The following is a 21,659-nucleotide window of genomic DNA, read 5'->3' on the forward strand; positions in this document are numbered from 1 at the left end:
ATTGATGCTTGAAGGAAAAAAAAAAGTAAGTTCTTACATTCAGCAGAAACATTCGCTCTTCATGTCTCATATCACCACCATTCATTATCTGAGAATTTACTGCAACTAACGAAGAACAGAACAGTAGGCAAATCCGAGAACCTTTACAGTCTTAGTTTAAAAGCCCATTTCATCTCATCTCTTCAAGCCATTGAGTAAATGCACTAAAGAATCCCTGTGAACCCTCCTGTGAGAGCTGAAGGCTGGTGAACACTGGTCATGTCAGAAAAAAACAGACTATTATTCATATAAGACGTGGAGACTTGATTTATTTTTACATCCTGTTTTTGTTGATTAATTCATCAAAGTAGAAAGTTAAGTATCCCTGCTACTGTCGTGCAACTAAAAGCATATAACCATATTTAGGTCATTTAATCTTCAGTCATTTCTCATTTTCAGTCTTGTTTTTACATAGGATTATACATGAGATATAGTTACATGTATACACTTTTTCCCCCAGATACCAACATAAGAACATGCTAAAATATATTAATACAGATAAAATTGTACCTTGAACACCTTCTAGGAGTAAATCAACTCCCTTCCTATAAAAATCAGAAGCAGCTTCATAGTCGTCTTCTTCTTCCTTTTTTAAAGCCAGCTTTATTAATTCTCCTGCTTTCTCCAAATAATCTCTCTTGCCAAGCTTGGATTTTAAACTGCCAGGAAAGAGGCTACGATTTTCCCGTTCTTCTTCTGCTTTGTTCTGCTCACTGTCAGAAGCAACAGCCCCTAGTGCTGAAGGATCCGAAGAAAGATTGAGACCAAAAGTTCTACTGGGAGAATTCTGATTGGAAGCCATTCCATCCTCTAACTCAGCAAGAGATTCCACGTCAACAGTAAGAGATATCAGGTCACTGTCACTGGAGAAACCTGGAAATACGATCACAACAGTAAATACATATTAAACTGAGAACTAGCCTAAAGAATACAAATCATGCTGCCTATTCATTTTTTCAACTATCCAAGTCAATTAGGAAAGCTGTAATTTACTGATGGAAGTCAGTGTCTAGCAAACTGTTTCAGCTTAGTTCATTCATTTTTGCACTTCCTCTAAAGCTCTGGAAGACCATCTTCTTGCCTTAATTATCAAACTAAAACTGAAGAAAAGTCTTTATCTGGCCTCACTGTCAAAAACAACTCTTACCACAAGATCTTGTAAACCATTTATAGAAAGCTGAAACTTGTACACACAGCTGCTATGAACATGATAAAGGAAAAAGAGTAAGAGCTTTAGAGAAGACAAAAAGAAATCCTTGAAACCCAGCTCTTAAAACTTACTCTGTGACCAACAGCAAGTTACTGAATAGTATTATTATGCAGGGCTTTTAATGAGGAACAGAGTTAATGCGTATACAGCATAATATACTATCATTAAATCGTAACTATTGTAGCAATTATATAATAATTATTTAACTATTAGACAATGTATCCTCACAGGTGTGCTTTTAGGTCACCATCTATATCTGCAAAATGTATGTCATTTAGTTTTCTTTTTTAAGAATTGAATTTTCAGAATATTTTGTTTCAGTCTCTTCCACAGCTTTTGGAGAAAGTTCGGGTCTGTATTTGCATCTTAATTTTCTAGCAGAAAATGAATAGGTGCTACTGAAATACATAGCAATGAAAATTACTCCTCTTATTTCATGTAACTGACTTCAGGGTAAATGAGCGTGATCTACAATAACAGTTATTACACTTTTTGGTATTAGAACCTCCCTTTACATTCTTAAAATGACTGAGGACCTCAAAGCGATTCTGTTTATGTGGATTATGTCTGTGAATAGTTACCAATCTTGATATTTAGAAAACAGACTGAAAATGTTTTAATTAAACATTAAACCCCATTACATGTTAACATAGCTTTTATTAAACAATATATTATCCAAAACAAAAAATATTTAGTGAGAGAAGTGGCACTGTTACATTTCTGCAAATACTGTTAACAGATGACGACTAGCTTCTCTGATTCGCACCCAATCTGTTGTCATATGTTATAATTGAAAAATTTGAATAAAATACCACATATATATGTAATTGAAAATGCGGTAAATATTTTAGTAGCCTTTTTAAATAATTGTGGATATTGTTTTTTGATACTACACCAAAACTTGACAAGTGGTAGTTTCTTAAGGCTACCATGTAAAATATAAGTTTCTAACAATGAAATTTCTATTTCTGTTACATTCAAATCCATTGGTCTGTCTTGCACTCTGAATGGATCCATCATGAGTTTGTAACACCACACATTGGTCATTTTGAAAATACTGGTTCCCTGGGGCGGCCGGATGGCTCAGTTGGTTAGAGCGCGAGCTTCTGAACAACAGGGTTGCTGGTTCAATTCCCACATGGGCCAGTGAGCTGCGCCTCTACCTAGATTGAAGGACAACTACTTGGAGCTGTTGGGCCCTGGAGAAACACACTGTTCCCCAATATTCCCCAATAAAATTTATTTTTAGAAAAATCAAATACTGGTCCCTGAGTTACACTGACCTTCCAAATGGTGACAAATTTCATTATTACAATATCATCCAAAACAACACATTAGAACTATCACTACCAATCAAACTAGGAAATTCTTTAAGTATTCAAAAACTTAGTTCTTAAAAAAGCAAATTAAGCGACATACATTTTGCAGATATAGACGATGACCTAAAAGCACACCTGTGAGAATACATTGTCTAATAGTTAAATAATTATTATATAATTGCTACAATAGTTATAATTTAATGAGTTATATTATGCTTTATACGCATTCACTGTTCCGCATTTAAAGGCCTGCATAATAACTATAAAGTAACTCAAAGTGGCATGTAACTTATGACTTCCTAAAAACTTACCTTCAGTCCCTCAGTAGCCACAGGGGGTTAATTCCAGGACCCCCTGCAGATACTAAAATCCAGGGATGCTCAAATCCCTTATACAAAATGGTACAGAACAGTGCAAAGAGTGCAAACAGTGAGTCCTCCACACCCAACCACAGATAGAAAATACTGTTTTCAACCCATAGTTGGTTGAATTCGTGGAAAACGTGGGGATACGAAGGGCCGAATGTATATTTACTGAAAAAAATTTGCATGTAAGTGGACCCAAGCAGTTCAAACCTGTGTTGTTCACAGATCAATTGTGTACACAAATATTCAATCATTATGTTGTATACCTGAAACTAATATAATGCGGTATGTCAATTATACCTCAATAAAAGAGACAGATAGATAGATCCAATTTTGTTTCTTAAAAGCAACAGATTTCATTAAATGCACAATCTCAGATGAGATCCATTGGACCTAGCAGAACTCTTTTCAATTCTTTGACATTTCAATTGTATAGACAGTACTTCAAAATCTTTTACAACAACGTATAAAAGTATCTACTGTTCTGAGAAATATATAAACTTTATAAGAGTTTTTTAAATAAATTTTAAATATTTTATGTACTTCAATGCAAATTTATTTCCTTAAATGATGCCTTTATATAACCTAGCCCATTGAAATGAATAAACAAATGGACAAAATGTAAAAGAAAGGTCCTCGTTTATGTGGCTAATCACAGAAAGGAAATGCTGTTACAGATCTTTCGTCGGCGGTCCCGTGTCTTGTCACTATAACCCACACTGTCTATCGCATTGTGCTGTTTCATGCTTTGCCTGATGTTCCTTTCTAACAAGAACAATAACAGCTAAGGGCAAGAGGATAAAGTTATGTATACTCAGTTTCTTGGCTTTTGACAACAAAAATCTAGTGTCATAGTCACGTTTCCTCTTACCTTTCCAACTTTATTTTATTAGCAAAGGAAATCATGATTAAATGAAACGAGATCAAAAAAGTTAAGATCATCAAAATACCTAGGGAGAAAGTCAGATAGTACAATAAAGTAGTAAATAAATAAATATTCTATACAAATTGTTTCCTTTTCAATTTCTACATAATTCTAAAGGAAAAATCTTTCAAAGTAAGCAAGCAAGTCATAACGAGCAGGTTAGGAAGAGGAATTTTTTTTACCCTAAGTGGGAGAAGCAAAGGTAAACAAAAAAACTTCTTCTGGTTTAACTTTTTTGGAGGACAATTTGGCAATACATATCAGATGCCAAAAAACACTTATATATTTGACCCAGAAATTCAGCAATTTATACCAAAACAACCAGAGATGTGAAAAAAGATCTAAATATAAGACTATCCATCACAAAAATTAGTGAGAATTTTGAAATAAATTTCTAACAATAGAAGAATATGGTTCATCCCTATATATTATACAGCTATTAAAAATGTTATAGAAGAATGTTTAATGCTAAAGTATTCGTGACCTATTATACAAAGACAACAAACTGCAAAGTAGTATATAGGTGTGTGTGTGTGTGTGTGTGTGTGTGTATATATATATATATATGTGTGTGTGTGTATACACACACACACACACACACACACTGTAATTCTAATTTAAAAACACAAACAAAAAAAAGGCTAGAAAAATACACTAAACACTAAAAGTAATTTTCTCTGTATGGCAGGATTACAGCTGACTCTTACATTCCTTGCACGTGTGTGACAAGCCCTTAAGGCTCCGTACATGAAGGATATCAAAGGAGATACAAAAACGACTAAAATTGGGAACCTGAAAATAAAGATATGTTATACCAATATCATTTACAGAATACAAGCCTGTATGAATTATCTAGCAGCCCGTGCCAAGAATTTCTGACTCAGAAGACAGAAATGATTATAAAGACAGATTTGTTTAAAGCAGACTAACTCCTGACACTTGTTTGCCTATCTTCTTCAATTCTCCTCTTAAGGTGTTCCCTCCCAAACCTAAAAAGCCTAACCCTATCATATCTCAACCATATACAACTAATCATCTTTTCTAGGGTTCTCTGATACCATTCTTTTCCATATTGAAGGAATTTCTAAATTCCCTTCTTCTCAATGAGGTATTCCCCAAACAGCTCAAGAATAGCCCCTTCAGCACCACAGCAATAAATAATATCTATTTAAACATTCAGTAACTAGTTTATTCCTCTAATATCTTTAATATATCTACTTAATACAGTGCTTGCTCAATTCCTTGAAATCACAGTCCTGTCATTCAACCTGTTTTATACAAAGCTACATACTCGTAAATATCACATGAAACAGAGACTAGCTCTCTATAACCCAGAAAGAGAGTTAACAAGTAAAATATAGGGAGCAACAAACAAGTAAGAGGTTTTCATTAAGGTGAGTAGGAAGAAAACTGTCGATAAGGCAAAGCAACAACTGACAATAGACACTATTTGTCAAAAGTCAAACCAACCTGAAGTCAATCCATGTACAATATTTCCCCAGAAAATAAGACCTAACCGGAAAATAAGCCCTAGCATGATTTTTCAGGATGACATCCCCTGAACATAAACCCAAATCGTCTTTTGGAGCAAATATTAATATAAGACCCAGTCTTATTTTCAGGGAAACACGGTATAAAAGGGCCCTCTAGGTGATCGGGAGAGTAAAAGGTCCATCCTTCACCAATGCCATCAAGTCAAAAACCTAAGCCTTTTTTGGAAGGGATGAGGGCAGGGGGGTGGGGTAGGGAGTCAAAGGTTCTATGAAAGCGTTCTGCCTCCAGATTCATTTCACAGAGATTCAAGTCTCGGGGCTATTAGAGGGCCCCAGGTGACTGGTTAAAAAGCAGCTACAGACATAAGGGGTTTATTTAGCATCCCAGTTCACCTACCTACCCTCACCTTCTGTGCTTTGAACTGCTCAGAGTAAGGCAGTATAGTGCAATCTGTCTAGGACACCACCTCTCAAAGACAGGCACCAGGGGAAAAGGTTGAGTTGCCACAGAATAAATCTTTATACTGTAAACTATCAGAAATCTGTATTTGAAGACCGTCTGCAAAAAGATACCAGTTTTCTTTAGAACAACAGGTGGTCTCTCATGGTCGACTATATATAAAGTACATGGCCTCATTATTATTAGCTGATAGCTTTCACTGAGCCCTGAGGTTCAAATATTGCCACAGTCAACGAAAGGGAATTTCTACTTTTCCTAGTAGCAATGACTCATGCTTCACACACAAAGCAAGATATCTAGCCAGCAGAACAAAGGTCACCCTGAGATAGAAAAAATACATATCAATCTCCATTAAGAAACAAGCCCTTATAAATATGATTTTAAGTAAATACCTAAATCTAAAACTAGTTAAGATTCTAATATTAATTAAGATTCTAATACTAGTTAAGATTCTTGAACTTGATTACCGATTCATGATTCATTAATAGCTATTGTTCCTAAAAGAACCATTCCTTTGATGTTTCACCTTTTTATAACATCCCTGAGACATGTCTATGCTTCACCCTTGAAATTTTATGAAAAGAGCATCAGAATATCTACTGTATGTTTGCTGAAAAACAGAATGAGCTCAGAAAACAACACATTCATCACAATTATAACCCTAATACTGTTATCATATCATGAACAACAAAGATCTATGAGTTGGCTTCCCTTTCTATCTAATGAACATTTAATGCTGCTACTCTCCATAAACTTCTCTGCAAATCACACCTGTTTGTTACCAGCACACAAGCAGCTCACACTAAGCTTTCTATACCAAATAGTATGTATTCCCGCTGTCTTCCTCTTGATAAAGTTAAAACTCTTCATTTCACAAAATACAGTTCTGTCATTGCTATTAAACACCCAGAGTACCTTGACTGCCTTAAGCAGAAGGCGTACTAAACCTCTCGGAAATTCCAATTTTAATTGTAAAATATGGGAGAAGGTACCCTTACAGCGTGAGCTCACCCTTCTCATTTCCTCATCAACGAGTCAAGTTTCTACTCAGTTTTACCGAAATCAGTCTCGTTCTATTGGCGAGACCAGTACTGAGCAGAGGGACCTTGGGTTGCGACCCTGACCCAGAAGGGTCAGCAACAATTTCGTAAAAAGGAATTTACAAACCTCTTCACCCTCAAAAATGAATTTTATCCAGTACTTGCTTTGGAGAATGAAACATAGTGCAAATATTTCTCGTTTCATTAAAATTATTTCTGCTCCACAATAAAAAGAAAAAGCAAGACAAGAAAAAATAATTTAAAAAATTAAAAAATAATAATTGCAAAATAAGGGACTTATCTATATCATTCCTGATGTTCCTTCTATTCTCAAATACATTCCTACAACATATTAATATCTTGAGTTTTTATTTGCCTCCCCCAACGCCTAACGCCCTATTCAACATTATCTCAATAGCCCTTGGGTTTTTAAGAGTCAATATTTGTAATGTGTATCATTTGTTTTACATGCACAAATACACACAATGACACATTCTCATTTGTGTTTATCTTGAGAACAACGAGCTGTTCTTTTTTTCCCATTTATTTTAAGCTCCCGACCAAAGAAAATTTAACTAATAAGGGGCAGTGAATAAAAGTTAACAAGATAAGCCCTTAAGAGAAAAAAAGAACTTCAAACTAAATAAGCATACTTTAAAATAGAGGGCCTAGACTAATCCCAATAACAGATTTAGAGTTCTCGTGGTGCCACCTAGTGGACATTTATTATAAATTCTACTTAAATTTAAATTACTTTTAATTAGACTTGCTGTATTTTGTCAACATACACTAAACCATGTAGTGCAGATTTTAAGTTTGTCTTAAAAATAGATTTAAGTTATTAAGCATCCAATCAACTGAAGAATATTCCTTTTTAAAATAGCCCTGCCTCAAAGCGTCTTTATATCAACTAAATGAAAATAATAAAAAGTGAAAGAAAACATAATAAAAAGATATTTTGACACCACATAATTTTTTTCAAACTTAAATAACTACATACCTTTCCAATTAATCCCCCCGATATAATATAATCAACATTATTCAATTTAACACTTATTAATTATAATCTTCATGCTTATCTATTATACATAATGGAAAAAATTATTACCCTGCCATCAAATAAATACACAAATCTTGGACTGGAAGTGATTTTACGAGATCCCTTACATAGACCAGCAATAGATGTTCAAGATGTACATACATCTCATCTATTTTAAAAAAATTAGTTCAAGAAAGCTTAATAATAAATCCTTTGTGGAGACTATAATTATTTTATTTAAATGAGCACTTAGGAGATCCTAAGCCACAAGTTACAGGCCGGAAAAAAAAAGCTAGATATGGCTACTCCAGAAGACCCCTAAGACTATTCACTCTTGCGATCTACTTCATATTAAGAAGTTGATCTCTCAATTTGTGTTTGTGGTCATGATCCCCTAATTATTCTCTTATTGGTTACATACACATGGAAAATGTCCCTCCCAAAACTGCAAAGGAAGTAATGTATTAGAAAGAGGAAATGACACAGGTTACCAGATGAGACTATACCAACATCAAAGTCTCCAATATCAAGGCCAGCATGGCAGTAAAGCAACCTACATCCTTCAAACAGACCAACAGATGAGAGAAATATGTCAAGAAGCTCAATTCCCATGCATTGTTTTGGCCAGGGTTCCACAAATGTCATAGTAACTTCATGGCTAAGTTTAATCCAACAAAAGATGGAAGTTTAAAAAGGAAATAATATGTTAACAATCAATTAAATCTTTCATCTTTGAGAAAATATATAGCTTAATTTTTCTGAACAAAGGAGATCAAGAGTAACCAGCATTTCATTTTAAAATCATAAAACAATATTAACTTTTTATCTAAAACCCTACTGAATAACTTTATAATTTCATATTAGATAAAATATATTTACTAGTTAATCACCAAACTATTGGTTTTATGAAATCTTAAGGGGGTTTCCTCTATACCAGGGGTGTCCAAACTGCGGCCCGCGGGCCAACTGCAGCCCACAATCCATTTCTAATTGGCCCGCAGCAAATTCCAAAAATATGTTTAGTTTACTTAAATAAACCAGGTGAGGCAATACGTACTTCACCTCGAGTGAGTGGCCCGGCTGTTTGTGGATTTTACCGCATATGGCCCTTGGTGAAAACCGTTGAAAAAAGTTTGGACACCCCTGCTCTATCCCATTGTACTATAATTTGTTTTAAACCACTAATCCAGGTCTTTATGTTTTCCTCAGAAAACTTTTTTTCAAGGTAACTTAAAACTTACTGCATTTTTATGGTTCAAATAAAAATAATGATCACTTAGCCTCTACATCTGTTCTCTGAGAGGTGATACACTTGCCCGCATCATTCTACAATAATTCTACCTTGAAACAGGTAGAAGGACCTTGAAACAGCAGACTGTATATTAAGATTTGCCCTTCTGGTTCATTCCACTAGCAAACTAATTCACAAGTATGAAAACTGAATCTACCTTCAAAACACCATGTAAAATACTACACTCAAAGGAGTTGTTATAGAATGAATCATCTCCTCGCATTTTGGCTCTATACCCAAACCACAGCATTTGCCAACCACAATCCCTCTATAACCCTCCATTTCACTGCATACCTGTGGGGCTTGGCTGGCTGCCGGCTTTCCTGCTCTTGCTACTAGAAGGCCCTCTCCTTTGGTTGTCTCTGGGGTTTGCAGACCTTTTGGTACGAAAGTAAATCTTACATTACCCAGTCTGCCAGACAATCTCATGATGTTTAAAAGTCATTTCCCCTCTCAAACAGCATTGAATTTGCAAGCTGTCTAACACTCCAATCCGTATCTGTCAACAAGGTGTCTTTCAGCAGGATTAATTAGCCAAGCATGAAGGCTTTTTGTAAACGGAGGGGGTAAAAAACATAAGCATTAAGGGCATTTCCAGTTCCACGTTTTTCATTCTTCGTGGATCACAGTGTATTTTAGAGATGATAACATAACTGGAAAACTAAACTGTGTCCTGAAAGGATAAAATGGCAACATTACTTCTAGGAATCTTAAGTCTTTTCCTATGTTTTTAACAAAAGTGTTGCCCCCAATTTCTCTGATAAAAGCATATTTCTAAAAGAGAAAGTCTTCCAAGGAAAACCCATCTTGTAAACTCTGAAACAACTACTTTACGTAGGGTGGCCCACACTGCCCAGTTTGCCCAAGGCAGTCCTGGTTTATGCTTGGTATCTTCTTGTACTTATTAAAGGGCTCTTATTTAATTTTTGGAAGTGTCCCAGATTGGACAATAAATTACTAACTCACCCTAGCTTTAGGTTATGTTTCCTTTAACACTAATACAGCCACCTTTTTACATAGAACAGCTCTGCATCCTCTAGAACACCACCCTAAGAATAGCCTTTCCTACTAGTAATGCTCCTCCTCCTCCCCCTACACTACAGCAAAGGATAGACGACCTCTACGGTGCTCCCATCCATGATTACCCTACACTACAACAGGCCCCCGAAACACCCTTATCTCACCGTGGCTGACTCCCACCTCGTAATAAAGGCTTATAATGGATAGCAAAAGAATATAACCATCCCCAAATCACACAACCTTCAAGTCCTGTATCAAAAAACAAAAAGATAAAAGAAATATTCTGCAATTTCTAAGAGCTCCTCATTGAATACTCTCCTAGAAATACTTCTAACTCTCCCATGTGTCCTCTATTGGACGTCACCAAACCAGCACGTTTTATGGGCAGTAAACACACTCTGCCTCTTTCTCAGGAGTAGGGTATCTCTAAGACAACAGCCAGATCAGGTTATCCCAGATACATTACTTCCCAAGGAAACTAGTTCTAGAAAGAGAAATCACATTAGGATCCCAAGAAGGGACTAGATTTTCCAAAGTTTAGTAAGGATCTCGGATCAAAACAGATTGCGGAGAATGGATATATTTTTTCCAAAAAACATGATGGACTGTAAAGTAAAATTACTGTGAACAATGTTTTTCTATGACCTTGGCTGATTCAGGATAGAGTCAAAGATACTGCGGATTCAATGGAGACCCCGGGGCCTGAGGTCCCCATACATTACTCCAAACACGGAGTATAAGTTAATGGACTTTGCTTTAAAGTTAACAGGAGCCACCATGAAAAACAAGAAAAGTTAATCACTTCTCAACATGGCGGTACCAAAAGAAAAACGTATTTTAAGTGCATGAGCCTACTTAATGGATGGGAACTTGTTGCTCCCACCAAATCAAGATGGGACTTTACTGCAATAGATCTACATCAATATGTCTATTGATGTGTGACATCAATATATATCCCCACACAGAAACATCACTACAATGAAATTATGGCTACCACCCATGTTAGGCTCATAAAGCATGCTCCTCTGCCATAAACTCTTACATATGAAAGAGATCAAGAAGTACCACCTAATCTGTAATTTTACTTTGATATAAATCAAACCTAAGCCAAATCAAACAAATCTACCTATTTTTAAAGACTCGCCCCATCAATGTCCCCAAATCTTCTTTTTTTAATTCCAAAATCTTCCCTAGAAGAAAACTAGCTAAGGAAATCCAAAAACCAAAACATATGTATTTTAAATCTTCATAAAAATTCAAGGATGAATTAACAGAGGAATAAAACAAAAGAATAAGCATTCCTGACTTAAAGTGATTAAAAGTACAAAAATCGCTTTGGTTTAGGCTCATGTTATTTATTATAAAACACATCAAAAACACTAAAACTGCCTTAGCTTCATTCTTTGGGTACATGACTAAACTTTTAAAGTCAATCTTGAAATTAATTGTCTAAAAGTCAGATGCTGCTAAGTAAACTTAAGTAAGCCATTCTTATTCCAGAGAAAACAAATTTGTAACACTCACTGTACCACATTTCATCAAATCTAAGATGCCATTAGCTGTAGGAGGAACGGTTATATCACTAAGAAACAAAAAAGCTGTCAATTACATGCAAGACAGAATCAACCCAATATCCTCACCCAATACCAGTGACGTTAAAATAAATATGAAGGAAAAAACAGCATCCTAGAATTAATGAAATACTCTCAAATTCCTATATTCATTTTTTTTGCAATGCAAATATGATTTATAGTCTTCTGTAATCAAAACTATTTAAATGAAAAAAGAAAAACATCTCTTACCTTCTGTACTACACTCAGGTAAGCTATCAGTGAGGGAATCTGAATAAGCTTCAACAGGACCAATCAATTCAGAACCATCATTAATTATTCCACCCTAAAAAGATCAGAGTAATTATGTTTCACCGTCAATAGGAGTATTAAAAAAATCAGTGATAAATGAACAATACTTATCTCAACTGAGTATGTATAAGGATTACAAAAACTATTCATCTATTAAACTAGATCACAATTGTTTTCAAAAATCGATAGGAATATCAATATTGGTTCATCAATTGTAACAATGTACCACACAAATGCAAGATGTTAATAGAAAGTCTGAGGGAGAAGGGGGATATATGGGAAAATGCTACACCTTCTGCACAACTTTTCTATAAACCTAAACTGCTCTAAAAAATAGTCTATTATTTAAAAATTCAATAGGAATATTACCATTTTTTAAATAATACATGGTTTTTTATAAAAGCATTATTTTTAAAAATCTTTCAAAAGTATTCATTAAAAAATGTAGAGAAAGAAAACACCCACCAGCTAAAGGATATTGTTCACAATCCTTAATGACTGGTCATTCTAACTAGTGATAAATGGATTCCATTAGGAAGGCATTTAATTTTGTCAAATGAAAAACTATTACTATATCACACAGCACCTCAGGAGATTCCAGAAGTGACCTGAATTTGAAAACCACTTAAATACAATGTAAGTAAAACTAAATAAATTTAACATATTTTTATTAAAGAAACACATTTTTAATAAATGTAAAATCTATTTCTCAATGTGACCACCATTTTAACCTATAATTAGATTTGCCAATTAAGGCCTCAAAAGACTATTTTCTCTTGCTTACATGCAACTAGAGAATGCTATTATCAGCCAAACAGTAGTGGTATGATTTTGTGCTGTGGTTTTATGCACTGATACAATCATGATAATAATGGACTTATAATCCTTAATAATTACAATTAATTAAAAGAATAGCTCTTCTGCTCCTTAACACCTTTTCTTCTACCTTCCACCAACAGTTTTATGCCCCCAAACACAACTTCCAGGATAACAAAACCCAAGAAAAATACAAGATTCCTATTTCCTTTTCTCGTCAGCACAAAGAATTCAATAACTATCTTTACCTAATTAAAAGTCTCCCTGCCAGCTTACCTTTAAGAAATAGAAATTTGAAATGGTCCTTCTCAAATTACAAAATTTTAATACTTAGAGAGTTAAGTGGACTGAGACTTTAAAAACAATTATTCTTTAGAAGCAAGAATTTATATTACTTTAGTCTATTTCTTTATTAAAATATTCAAATCATAGCTTAGAAATGAATGTTTCTCCAAAAAGGAATATCATTCTAGACTAAGGCATCCTTTGAACATCATCCAAACCAAATTTTAAGAAAATATGCAAATATTCTTAAGAATTTTAATAAACAAAGTTGATTCTATTTACAATCTCACTTAACAGAAAGTGCTTTTTTAACTATTCCACCTCCAGGTGTATAGTGACTTGAAGTTCCCTACTTATAAAATGGAAATGATGCTTACAAGTAATTCAAGGAGTTGTTAGGACTAAAAGAGTTCATACATGTAAAGTGTTTACAACAATGTAAGCACTCATTAATTTTTTGTTATTATTAATATTGGTTGATGTAAGATCTGCTTGTAAGATAAAATTAAAAAAAAAGAACGAAAAATGAAAAATGTTTTAGTTCATAATCCTAAAGAAATTTTATTTACTTAATTTAAAAACAATATCATACAAAATAATAAAGAAATAAACAATATTATACAAAATAAAGAATAACTCTTTAATTAAACAATAAAAACTTTTCTATAGGAACGCAAGGGAAATAGTAGGAAAATATGCCACAATTCTATTTTAAATCTCTAGTTCAAAAACATTTACCTTTTGGTATTCCTGATTATGCAGTTAAAAAAACAAAACAAAACAAACAAACAAAAAAAAAAAAACCTCTTCTTATATAGCATCTCAAAGTTTCTGATAATGAAAAGTCAACCTATCAGGGAAGGAAGGAGTTCGGGTATGGTAGAATAAGTGAATAAGTAGATCAGCAAATGCTCTCCCCAAAAGGCAATATAACTTGGGAAAAAAATCTGTCAAAACAACGATTTGAGAGCTATGGAAATTGGCCAAAAACATAAAACAAATGAAGAAGTGGTTACTCATGAAAAACCGCAAAACCACAGGTAAAAACTGTGGGAATCTGTGGTATTCTTGCCTGGGGTTGTTCCCATCTTCCATCCCAGCTGTGTTACCATGGTAATTATACAAGGGCAAGGCAAGCCTTGAAAACCAGCAGATTCACTTACAGAAGAGGCTGGCGTAATTTTGATTGAAGCACAGAGAAAAAAAAAAAATTCACCCCAAACAGCGTTATCAGTAATAGTAGTGATCTCGGTGCCAAACAAATGGCAAGGAAGCGTAAGTGGCTCAGCAAGCATAAAGTTGTGGCAAGCAAAGGACTAACACATTAGCCAGACATTCACCAGGAAAATCCAGAAAATAAGACAGCCACCGGGGTTCTTAATCAACTCTCTACCACCCATGCAGGAGAGACCACAGAGGGATCAAGCTATCTACAAATCCCTGGCAAACCATGAGATGGTGCACACGCACAGAGGAAACGCAAGAGATCCCAAAGGAAAGTAAAAACCAGGGCAAACTTAATAAATTGCCTGAACTTTGAAAACATGCAATCAGCATAAGGGAGAAGTATACAATGGAATAAAGTATGTAAGTACAAGACAAAACCAAACACTGTTTGACAACTAGCTATAATGATACAAGGCTAATTCCTGCTAAGTCAGGATTAAAAATACAATAAAAACTAAAAATTGAGCATAACAGCCGTCACATACTACACATTAAACAGACTCCACAGATTTAGTACAGACATGTTACTAAACACACTAACAAAACAATGGCAACAACCCTCGGGGGGGAAAAATCAGAATTCAGAGTTGCTATACTATCCAAAATTTCCAATTTTCAACAAAAAATTAGACATCCAAAGAAAAAGGAAAGTGTGCACTCCATACAGAGAAGAAAAAAGCAGTCAGTGGAAAGTTAATTCTAAGAGGGCAAAAATGTTGGACTTAGAAGATCAAGACTTCAAAGCAGCTATTTACAAATATGTTCAAATAACTGAAGAATATCATGATTAAAGCATTAAAGGAAAGTATGATGACTATGACTCATGAAACAGCAAATATAAACAAACAGAAATTATTTAAAAGAAATAAATGAAGCATTACCGTAGAGCCAAAAGTGGAGACAACCCAAATGTCCATCAACTGATAAATGGATAATGTGGCACGAGATCTGACAATTAAGTTCGCGAACCCATCCTAGAAAAAGCGCTACATACCTCATTGCTGAATATCACTACAGTCACCTTTGAAGTACTGCCCTTGGGAAGCTATGCACCGACACCAGTGCCTAGTGCACCCTTCACAGCAATTCTGGAACTCTTTTTCTGGAATGGCCATCAAAGCTGTCGTCCTATTACTCTTTATGTCCTGAATATCATCAAAATGTCTTCCTTTCAATATTTCCTTTCTCTTCATGTAAAGAAAGAAGTCATTGAGGACCAGATCAGGTGAATAGGAAGGGTGTTCCAACAGTTATTTGTTTACTGACTAAAAACTCCCTCACAGACAGTGTGAGCTGGTGCACTGTCATGATGCAAGAGCCATGAATTGTTGGTGAAAGGTTCAGATCGTTTACATCTTTTTCACACAGTCTTTTCAGTACTTCCAAATAGTAAACTTGGTTAACTGTTTGTCCAGTTGGTACAAATTCATAATGAACAATCCCTCTGATATCAAAAAAGGTTAGCAACATCGTTTTGACTCGATTTGGACTGATGGAACTTTTTTGGTCGTGCAGAATTAGCTGACTTCCATTGTGAACTTTGACGTGTTTCAAGGTCATATTGATACACCTATGTTTCATCACCAGTGATAACACGGCCCAAAACATCGTCTTGCCTCTCCAAAAGGTATCGGCAAACTTCGACTCTTCTTTGCTTTTGTTCATCGGTGAGCTACTTCGGGACCATTTTTGCACACACCTTTCTCATGCCAAGATTTTTAATTAAAACTTGCCTAACTGTTTCTCTATCAATGTTTACATGGTCTGCTATGCTTCTCACAGTTAGCTGATGATTTTGACGCACAAGTCAATGAATTTTTGCAATGTTTTCATCAGTTCTGCTCATTACTGGCCACCCTGACCTCTCTTCATCAGTGATGTTCTCTCCCCTAAGAAAACGTTTAATCCATTTGTAGACTGCCATTTTCTTCATGGCATTATCCCCATAAACGTGGACTAACATGTCCCTGATTGCACTTCCACTCTTGACAAGTTTAACAATAAATTTAATGTTTGTTGGTTGCTCTAATACAAGCTCAGACATTTTTGCAATGGCACACAAAAACACACAACAACAACAATGAACACCACTTAGCAAGACACCACCACACGTCGACACAAACACAGCTGTGAGACACTGATATACCAAGGTTATGAAACTTTATCGAGCTGTTTGTACGGTGCTGCCAATGTAAGTGCACAGTGGCAAGTTCACAAACTTAATTGTCAGACCTCGCATATTCATATCCACTTAATGGAATACTATTCAGCCATAAAAAGAAATGAAGTTCTGATACATGCTACAATATGGAGGAACCTTGAAAACATTAAGCTCTGTGAAAAAAGCCAAATGGAAAAGGCCACATATTGTATGATGCCATTCATGTGAAATGTCCAGAATGGGCAAATCCATCAAGACGAAAAGTAGTTCAGTAGTTGCTAGGGTTTGGGCCAAGTGAGGAAGGAGTGAGTGCTAATTAATGGGTATAAGGTTTCTTTGTGGGGTAATGAAAATGTTCTGGAATTAGTGATAATGGTTGCATAACCTTGTGAATATACTAAAACCACTGAACTGTACATTTTAAAATAGTGGATTTTATGTTATATCAATTAATCTTAATTAAAAATAAAAAGAACTAGATGGAAATCCTGGAGCTGAAAGGTATTGTAACAAAAATTTTTCATTCACTTGAAGAGTTCAACAACAGATTTTGAAAAAGAGAAATAACCAATGCACTTGAAGATTAACAGAAACTATCCAATATGAAGATCAGAGAAAAAAAGGCCAAATAACAATAAAGAGAACCAGAGAGACATGTGGTACAATACCAAGCATACCAAGTTATGTGTAACGGGAGCATCAAATGTAAAAGAGCAAAAGGGGCTGAAAAAGAAATATTTGAAGAGGGGAAGACCCAGTGGCTCAGGCGGTTGGAGCGCTATGTTCCTAACTCCGAAGGCTGCCGGTTTGATTCTCACATGGGCCAGTGGGTTCTCAACCACAACGCTGCCAGTTCGACTCCTTGACTCCCACAAGGGATAGTGGACTCTGCCCCCTGCAACTAAGATTGAACACGGCACCTTGAGCTGAGCTGCCGCTGAGCTCCTGGATGGCTCAGTTGGTTGGAGCACATCCTCTCAACCACAAGGTTGCCGGTTTGACTCCCACAAGGGATGGTGGGCTGTGCCCCCTGCAACTAGCACGGCAACTGGACCTGGAGCTGAGCTGCGCCCTCCACAACTACGACTGAAAGGACAACTTGACTTGGAAAAAAATCCTGGAAGTACACATTGTTCCCCTACCAAAATTAAAAAAAAAAATTATTAAAAAAAAAATTTTGAAGAGATTAGGGCAGAAAACTTACAAAATTTGACGAAAAACATTAATCTACAAAACAAGAAGATAAATTAAAACCCAAATAGGATAAATAGAAAGAGAGCAATACCTACACTAACACTGCTGAAAGACAAAGGCTAAATTCTGAAAGAAGCAATAGAAAAACCTTATACAGTGGAACTGCAGTACAATTAACAGCTGACTTCACATAAAAAAACAATGAAGCACAAAAGGCAGTGGAATGATAAATTCAAAGTGCTAAAAGAAACACTGTCAATCAATAATTCCATATATCCAGCAAAACTATCCTTTAAAAATGAAGGGTAAGGTAGCCGAATGGCTCAGTTTGTTAGAGTGTGAGCTCTGAGCTGCAGGGTTGCCAGTTCAATTCCCACATAGGCCAGTGGGCTGTGCCCTTCACAACTAGGTTGAAGGACAACTTGGAGCTGATGGGCCCTAGAGAAACATAATGTTCCCCAATATTCCCCAATAAAAAATTTAAAAAAACATTTAAAAAAAAAAAAAAGAAAAGAAAGGCACCATGCAACAGTGACTATAAGAAACCAAGAGTGGCTACATTAAAATCATACAAAATAAGCTGTAAAACAATAATATTACTAGAGACAAAGAAAGACATTTCGTAAGATTAAGAAATGTGATTAACCATGAAGACATATCTATTATAAACATACATGTACAAGACAACCAAACCCCAAAATAAAGTAAAAATTAACATAACTGAAAGGAGAAATAGAAAATTCAACAATAACAATTGAAGACTTTAATACTTATCTCAACAATTGATAAAACTAGACAGAAAATTAGCAAAGATACAGAAGACAAACAACGCAATCACCTAACTTGAACTAAATGACATTTACATAAAACTCCATCTAACAACATAATACGTATACCTTTCAAGCACACATGGAACATTCTCCAGGACAGATCATATGCTAAAAAATAAATCATGTCTCAATAAATTTAAAAGGACTGAAATTATACAACATATGATTTCTGATCACTACCACAAGAAAACAAAATTAAATACCAACAATAGAAAAAAATTTAGGAAATCCACAAATATTTGGAAATTAAAGAACATATTTCTAAATAACCAATGAGTCAACAGAAAAATCACAAAAGAAATCGTAAAATACACTGAACTGAATAAAAAATGAAAATAAAAAATTATGGGATTTGAGGCTCAAGCAGTGGTTAAGAGAAATTTATAGCTGTAAATACTTATGTTAGATAAGAAGAAGCATTTCAAATCAACAACTTAAGCTTCCACTTTAAGGAATTAAAGAGTTAGATAAAGAGCAAAACAAATTCAAAGCAAGCAAAAGGAAGGAAATAAAGTTTAGAGTATAAATAAATGAAATGAAATGAAACAGAAAAATAGAGAAAAAAAAACAATGAAACCAAGTTGGTCCTTTGAAAAGATTAACAAAAATATCAAATATTTAGCTACACTGACCAAGGGGGGAAAAAAAAGACAAGACACAAAATTACCAAACTCATGAACTAAAGAGGTGACATCACAACCATCCCTGTAGAAATGAAAAGCATTATAAGGGAATACTATGAGCAATTTTATGCCAACAAATTGAAATGCAATCAGCAGATGAAAATAATTTGGTGACATTATGATAATTTTCAAAGCTGAGCAATGAGAAATGGAGGCTCATTATACTACATCTACTCTTGTGTGATTAAAAAAAAAAAAATCCAACCAAGTGGCTAGATGGTTATTTGCACATGGTTATCTATCTATCATCAGTGTTTCTACAAAGAAAAAAACTATAGTATGATAGCACATCCTGTGGACTGGCTACCACAAAACCTCCCATCCATACCTTCATCCCCAATCAGAACTAGAAAGCTAAAGGAGTCACCCACCCAGACTTTCTGAAGCTAAGGATTTAGCCAACAAATCCTGTGACCAGTTCTAGCCAATGAGATATAAGAAAGACTATCTCTCCATAGGGAGGTAGCTTTACTTCTCTTAAACTACCCAATCTTTTCTTCCTCTTTGGTCTCTCATTTCACAAAGCATAAAAATAAGTATCTTCCAGGGATCAAATATATGGTGATGGAAAGAGAACTGACTCTGGGTGAACACACAATGTGATATATACAGATGATGTATTACAGTATTGTACCCCTGAAATCTATGTAACTTTACTAACAATTCTCACCCCAATAAACTATTTTAAAAAAAAAAAAAAGTGTCTTCCATTAGGAATTCCCAGACCCAAAAGAAATGGAATGAACAGTTAACTTTTATTTAAAGTGTTCAAAGTCTACGATCTGACTTCTTTATTCCTAGACTGATTCTTTTAGCCCTTGGCATGTGTTACTTTGCATAACTGCCTTTCACAATTTCTATAAAGCAATATTCTTCTTGCAATAATAATGCTGCCCTTTTCTATAAGCATAGACTCCCTGCCACACAGAAACAGCTGGAACTCCAAGTAGCAAAAAGCTAAATACTTTATCAATTTGACTTGGCCTTTGATCTTAAAGATCTGCGTTAGGTCATAATGAGGAGCCAAATTTATCATCTTGGCCTAATTTGCAGGGTAATGAAAAATTAAGCAAAAAAGTCAATCAGTGGGAATTTTATTGTTACTACAAACTTTTCTATTATTATTTCTATTTCTATTATGTACTGTATAAGTCATAAGTTTGTAGTAATATCTTTCAAAGATCAACTTTCTTCAGTAAACTAAATCAAAGTCATAAAAAATAAAGTCCTTTTGTAGGTCGACTAGCATCAGGAAAATTTAAAATCCCACTCTTTATATAACCTTGCTGGGTATATGTTCTAAGAAATTACATTTATACAAATGAGTAGCTTTTTAGTTGAAGAAGGAAAAAAACAATTGTGGCACAATCACCTAGCTTTTTCCTACAAAGCTAAATGCAAATTGTGGTCATTAAAGGCACTTATCAACCAAATCAATTTGCACAGGTTCAATTAAAAATAAGAAAATTATTATTACAAATGATGAAGAACTCAGAATGAAGGCATTACATGTCAAGGAACACTAATATCCAATGAGCTCTGGCAATATAATCTGTACTAGTCTACCGCTCTAAAACTATACAGTGACTACCTTAGTTCTATATTTACACAAATTAGTATAACAAATTTAATATGGACTTACAGTGGTTTCTATCCTAAAAAAATATCTACCACTGAAAGACACCTCAAAAAGTGAAGATAACTATTCGAGTTTCTTGATATTTAAATGTATTTCAATTATGATGTTATAAATTAGATAATCTCTAAACCCTCTGCATCAACTTCTTAAAATCTATGAATCAAACATCTTATACATTTCTCTACTAAAAATAGAAGATAGGCCAGTCCGGTGGCTCAGGCGGTTAGAGCTCCATACTCCTAACTCCGAAGGCTGCCAGTTCGATTCCCACATGGGCCAGTGGGCTCTCAACCACAAGGTTGCCAGTTCGATTCCTCAAGTCCTGCAAGGGATGGTGGGCTCTGCCCCCTGCAACTAAGATTGAACACGGCATCGTGAGCTGAGCTGCCGCTGAGCTCCTGGATGGCTCAGTTGGTTGGAACATGTCCTCTCAACCACAAGGTTGCCGGTTCAACTCCCGCAAGGGATCGTGGGCTGCGCCCCTGCAACTAGCAACGGCAACTGGACCTGGAGCTGAGCTGCGCCCTCCACAACTAAGACTGAAAGGACAACAACTTGAAGCTGAATGGCACCCTCCACAACTAAGATTGAAAGGACAACAACTTGACTTAGAAAAAAGTCCTGGAAGTACACACTGTTCCCCAAGAAAGTCCTGTTCCCCTTCACCAATTAAAAAAAAAAAAATTTGAAGATATGCCATAGACATTGTTATTAAGCTACTAACTTACTTGTTTTAGTGAATAATGAAATTCCAAAGTAAA

At 35.1% G+C, this 21,659-nt stretch overlaps 1 protein-coding gene across 7 annotated transcripts in view; it reads right to left on the reverse strand.

Moving 5' to 3' along the window:
• Positions 1-21,659, reverse strand: part of RPS6KC1 (ribosomal protein S6 kinase C1) — a 138,366-nt gene that overhangs the window by 90,329 nt on the left and 26,378 nt on the right. For 6 of the 7 annotated variants that reach the window (XM_033093397.1, XM_033093398.1, XM_033093396.1 and 3 more), the window contains 2 exons: positions 12,004-12,097; positions 550-912 (listed from right to left, as the gene is read on the reverse strand). In XM_033093397.1, the coding sequence (XP_032949288.1) occupies positions 550-912; positions 12,004-12,097 (457 nt within the window). Of the gene's footprint in view, positions 1-549; positions 913-12,003; positions 12,098-16,708; positions 16,714-21,659 lie in introns of those variants that run through there. The other variant, XM_033093401.1, reaches the window with a different exon arrangement.

This window comes from Rhinolophus ferrumequinum, chromosome 22 (genome assembly GCF_004115265.2).
Source record: "Rhinolophus ferrumequinum isolate MPI-CBG mRhiFer1 chromosome 22, mRhiFer1_v1.p, whole genome shotgun sequence".
NCBI classification, from domain to species: Eukaryota; Metazoa; Chordata; class Mammalia; order Chiroptera; family Rhinolophidae; genus Rhinolophus; species Rhinolophus ferrumequinum.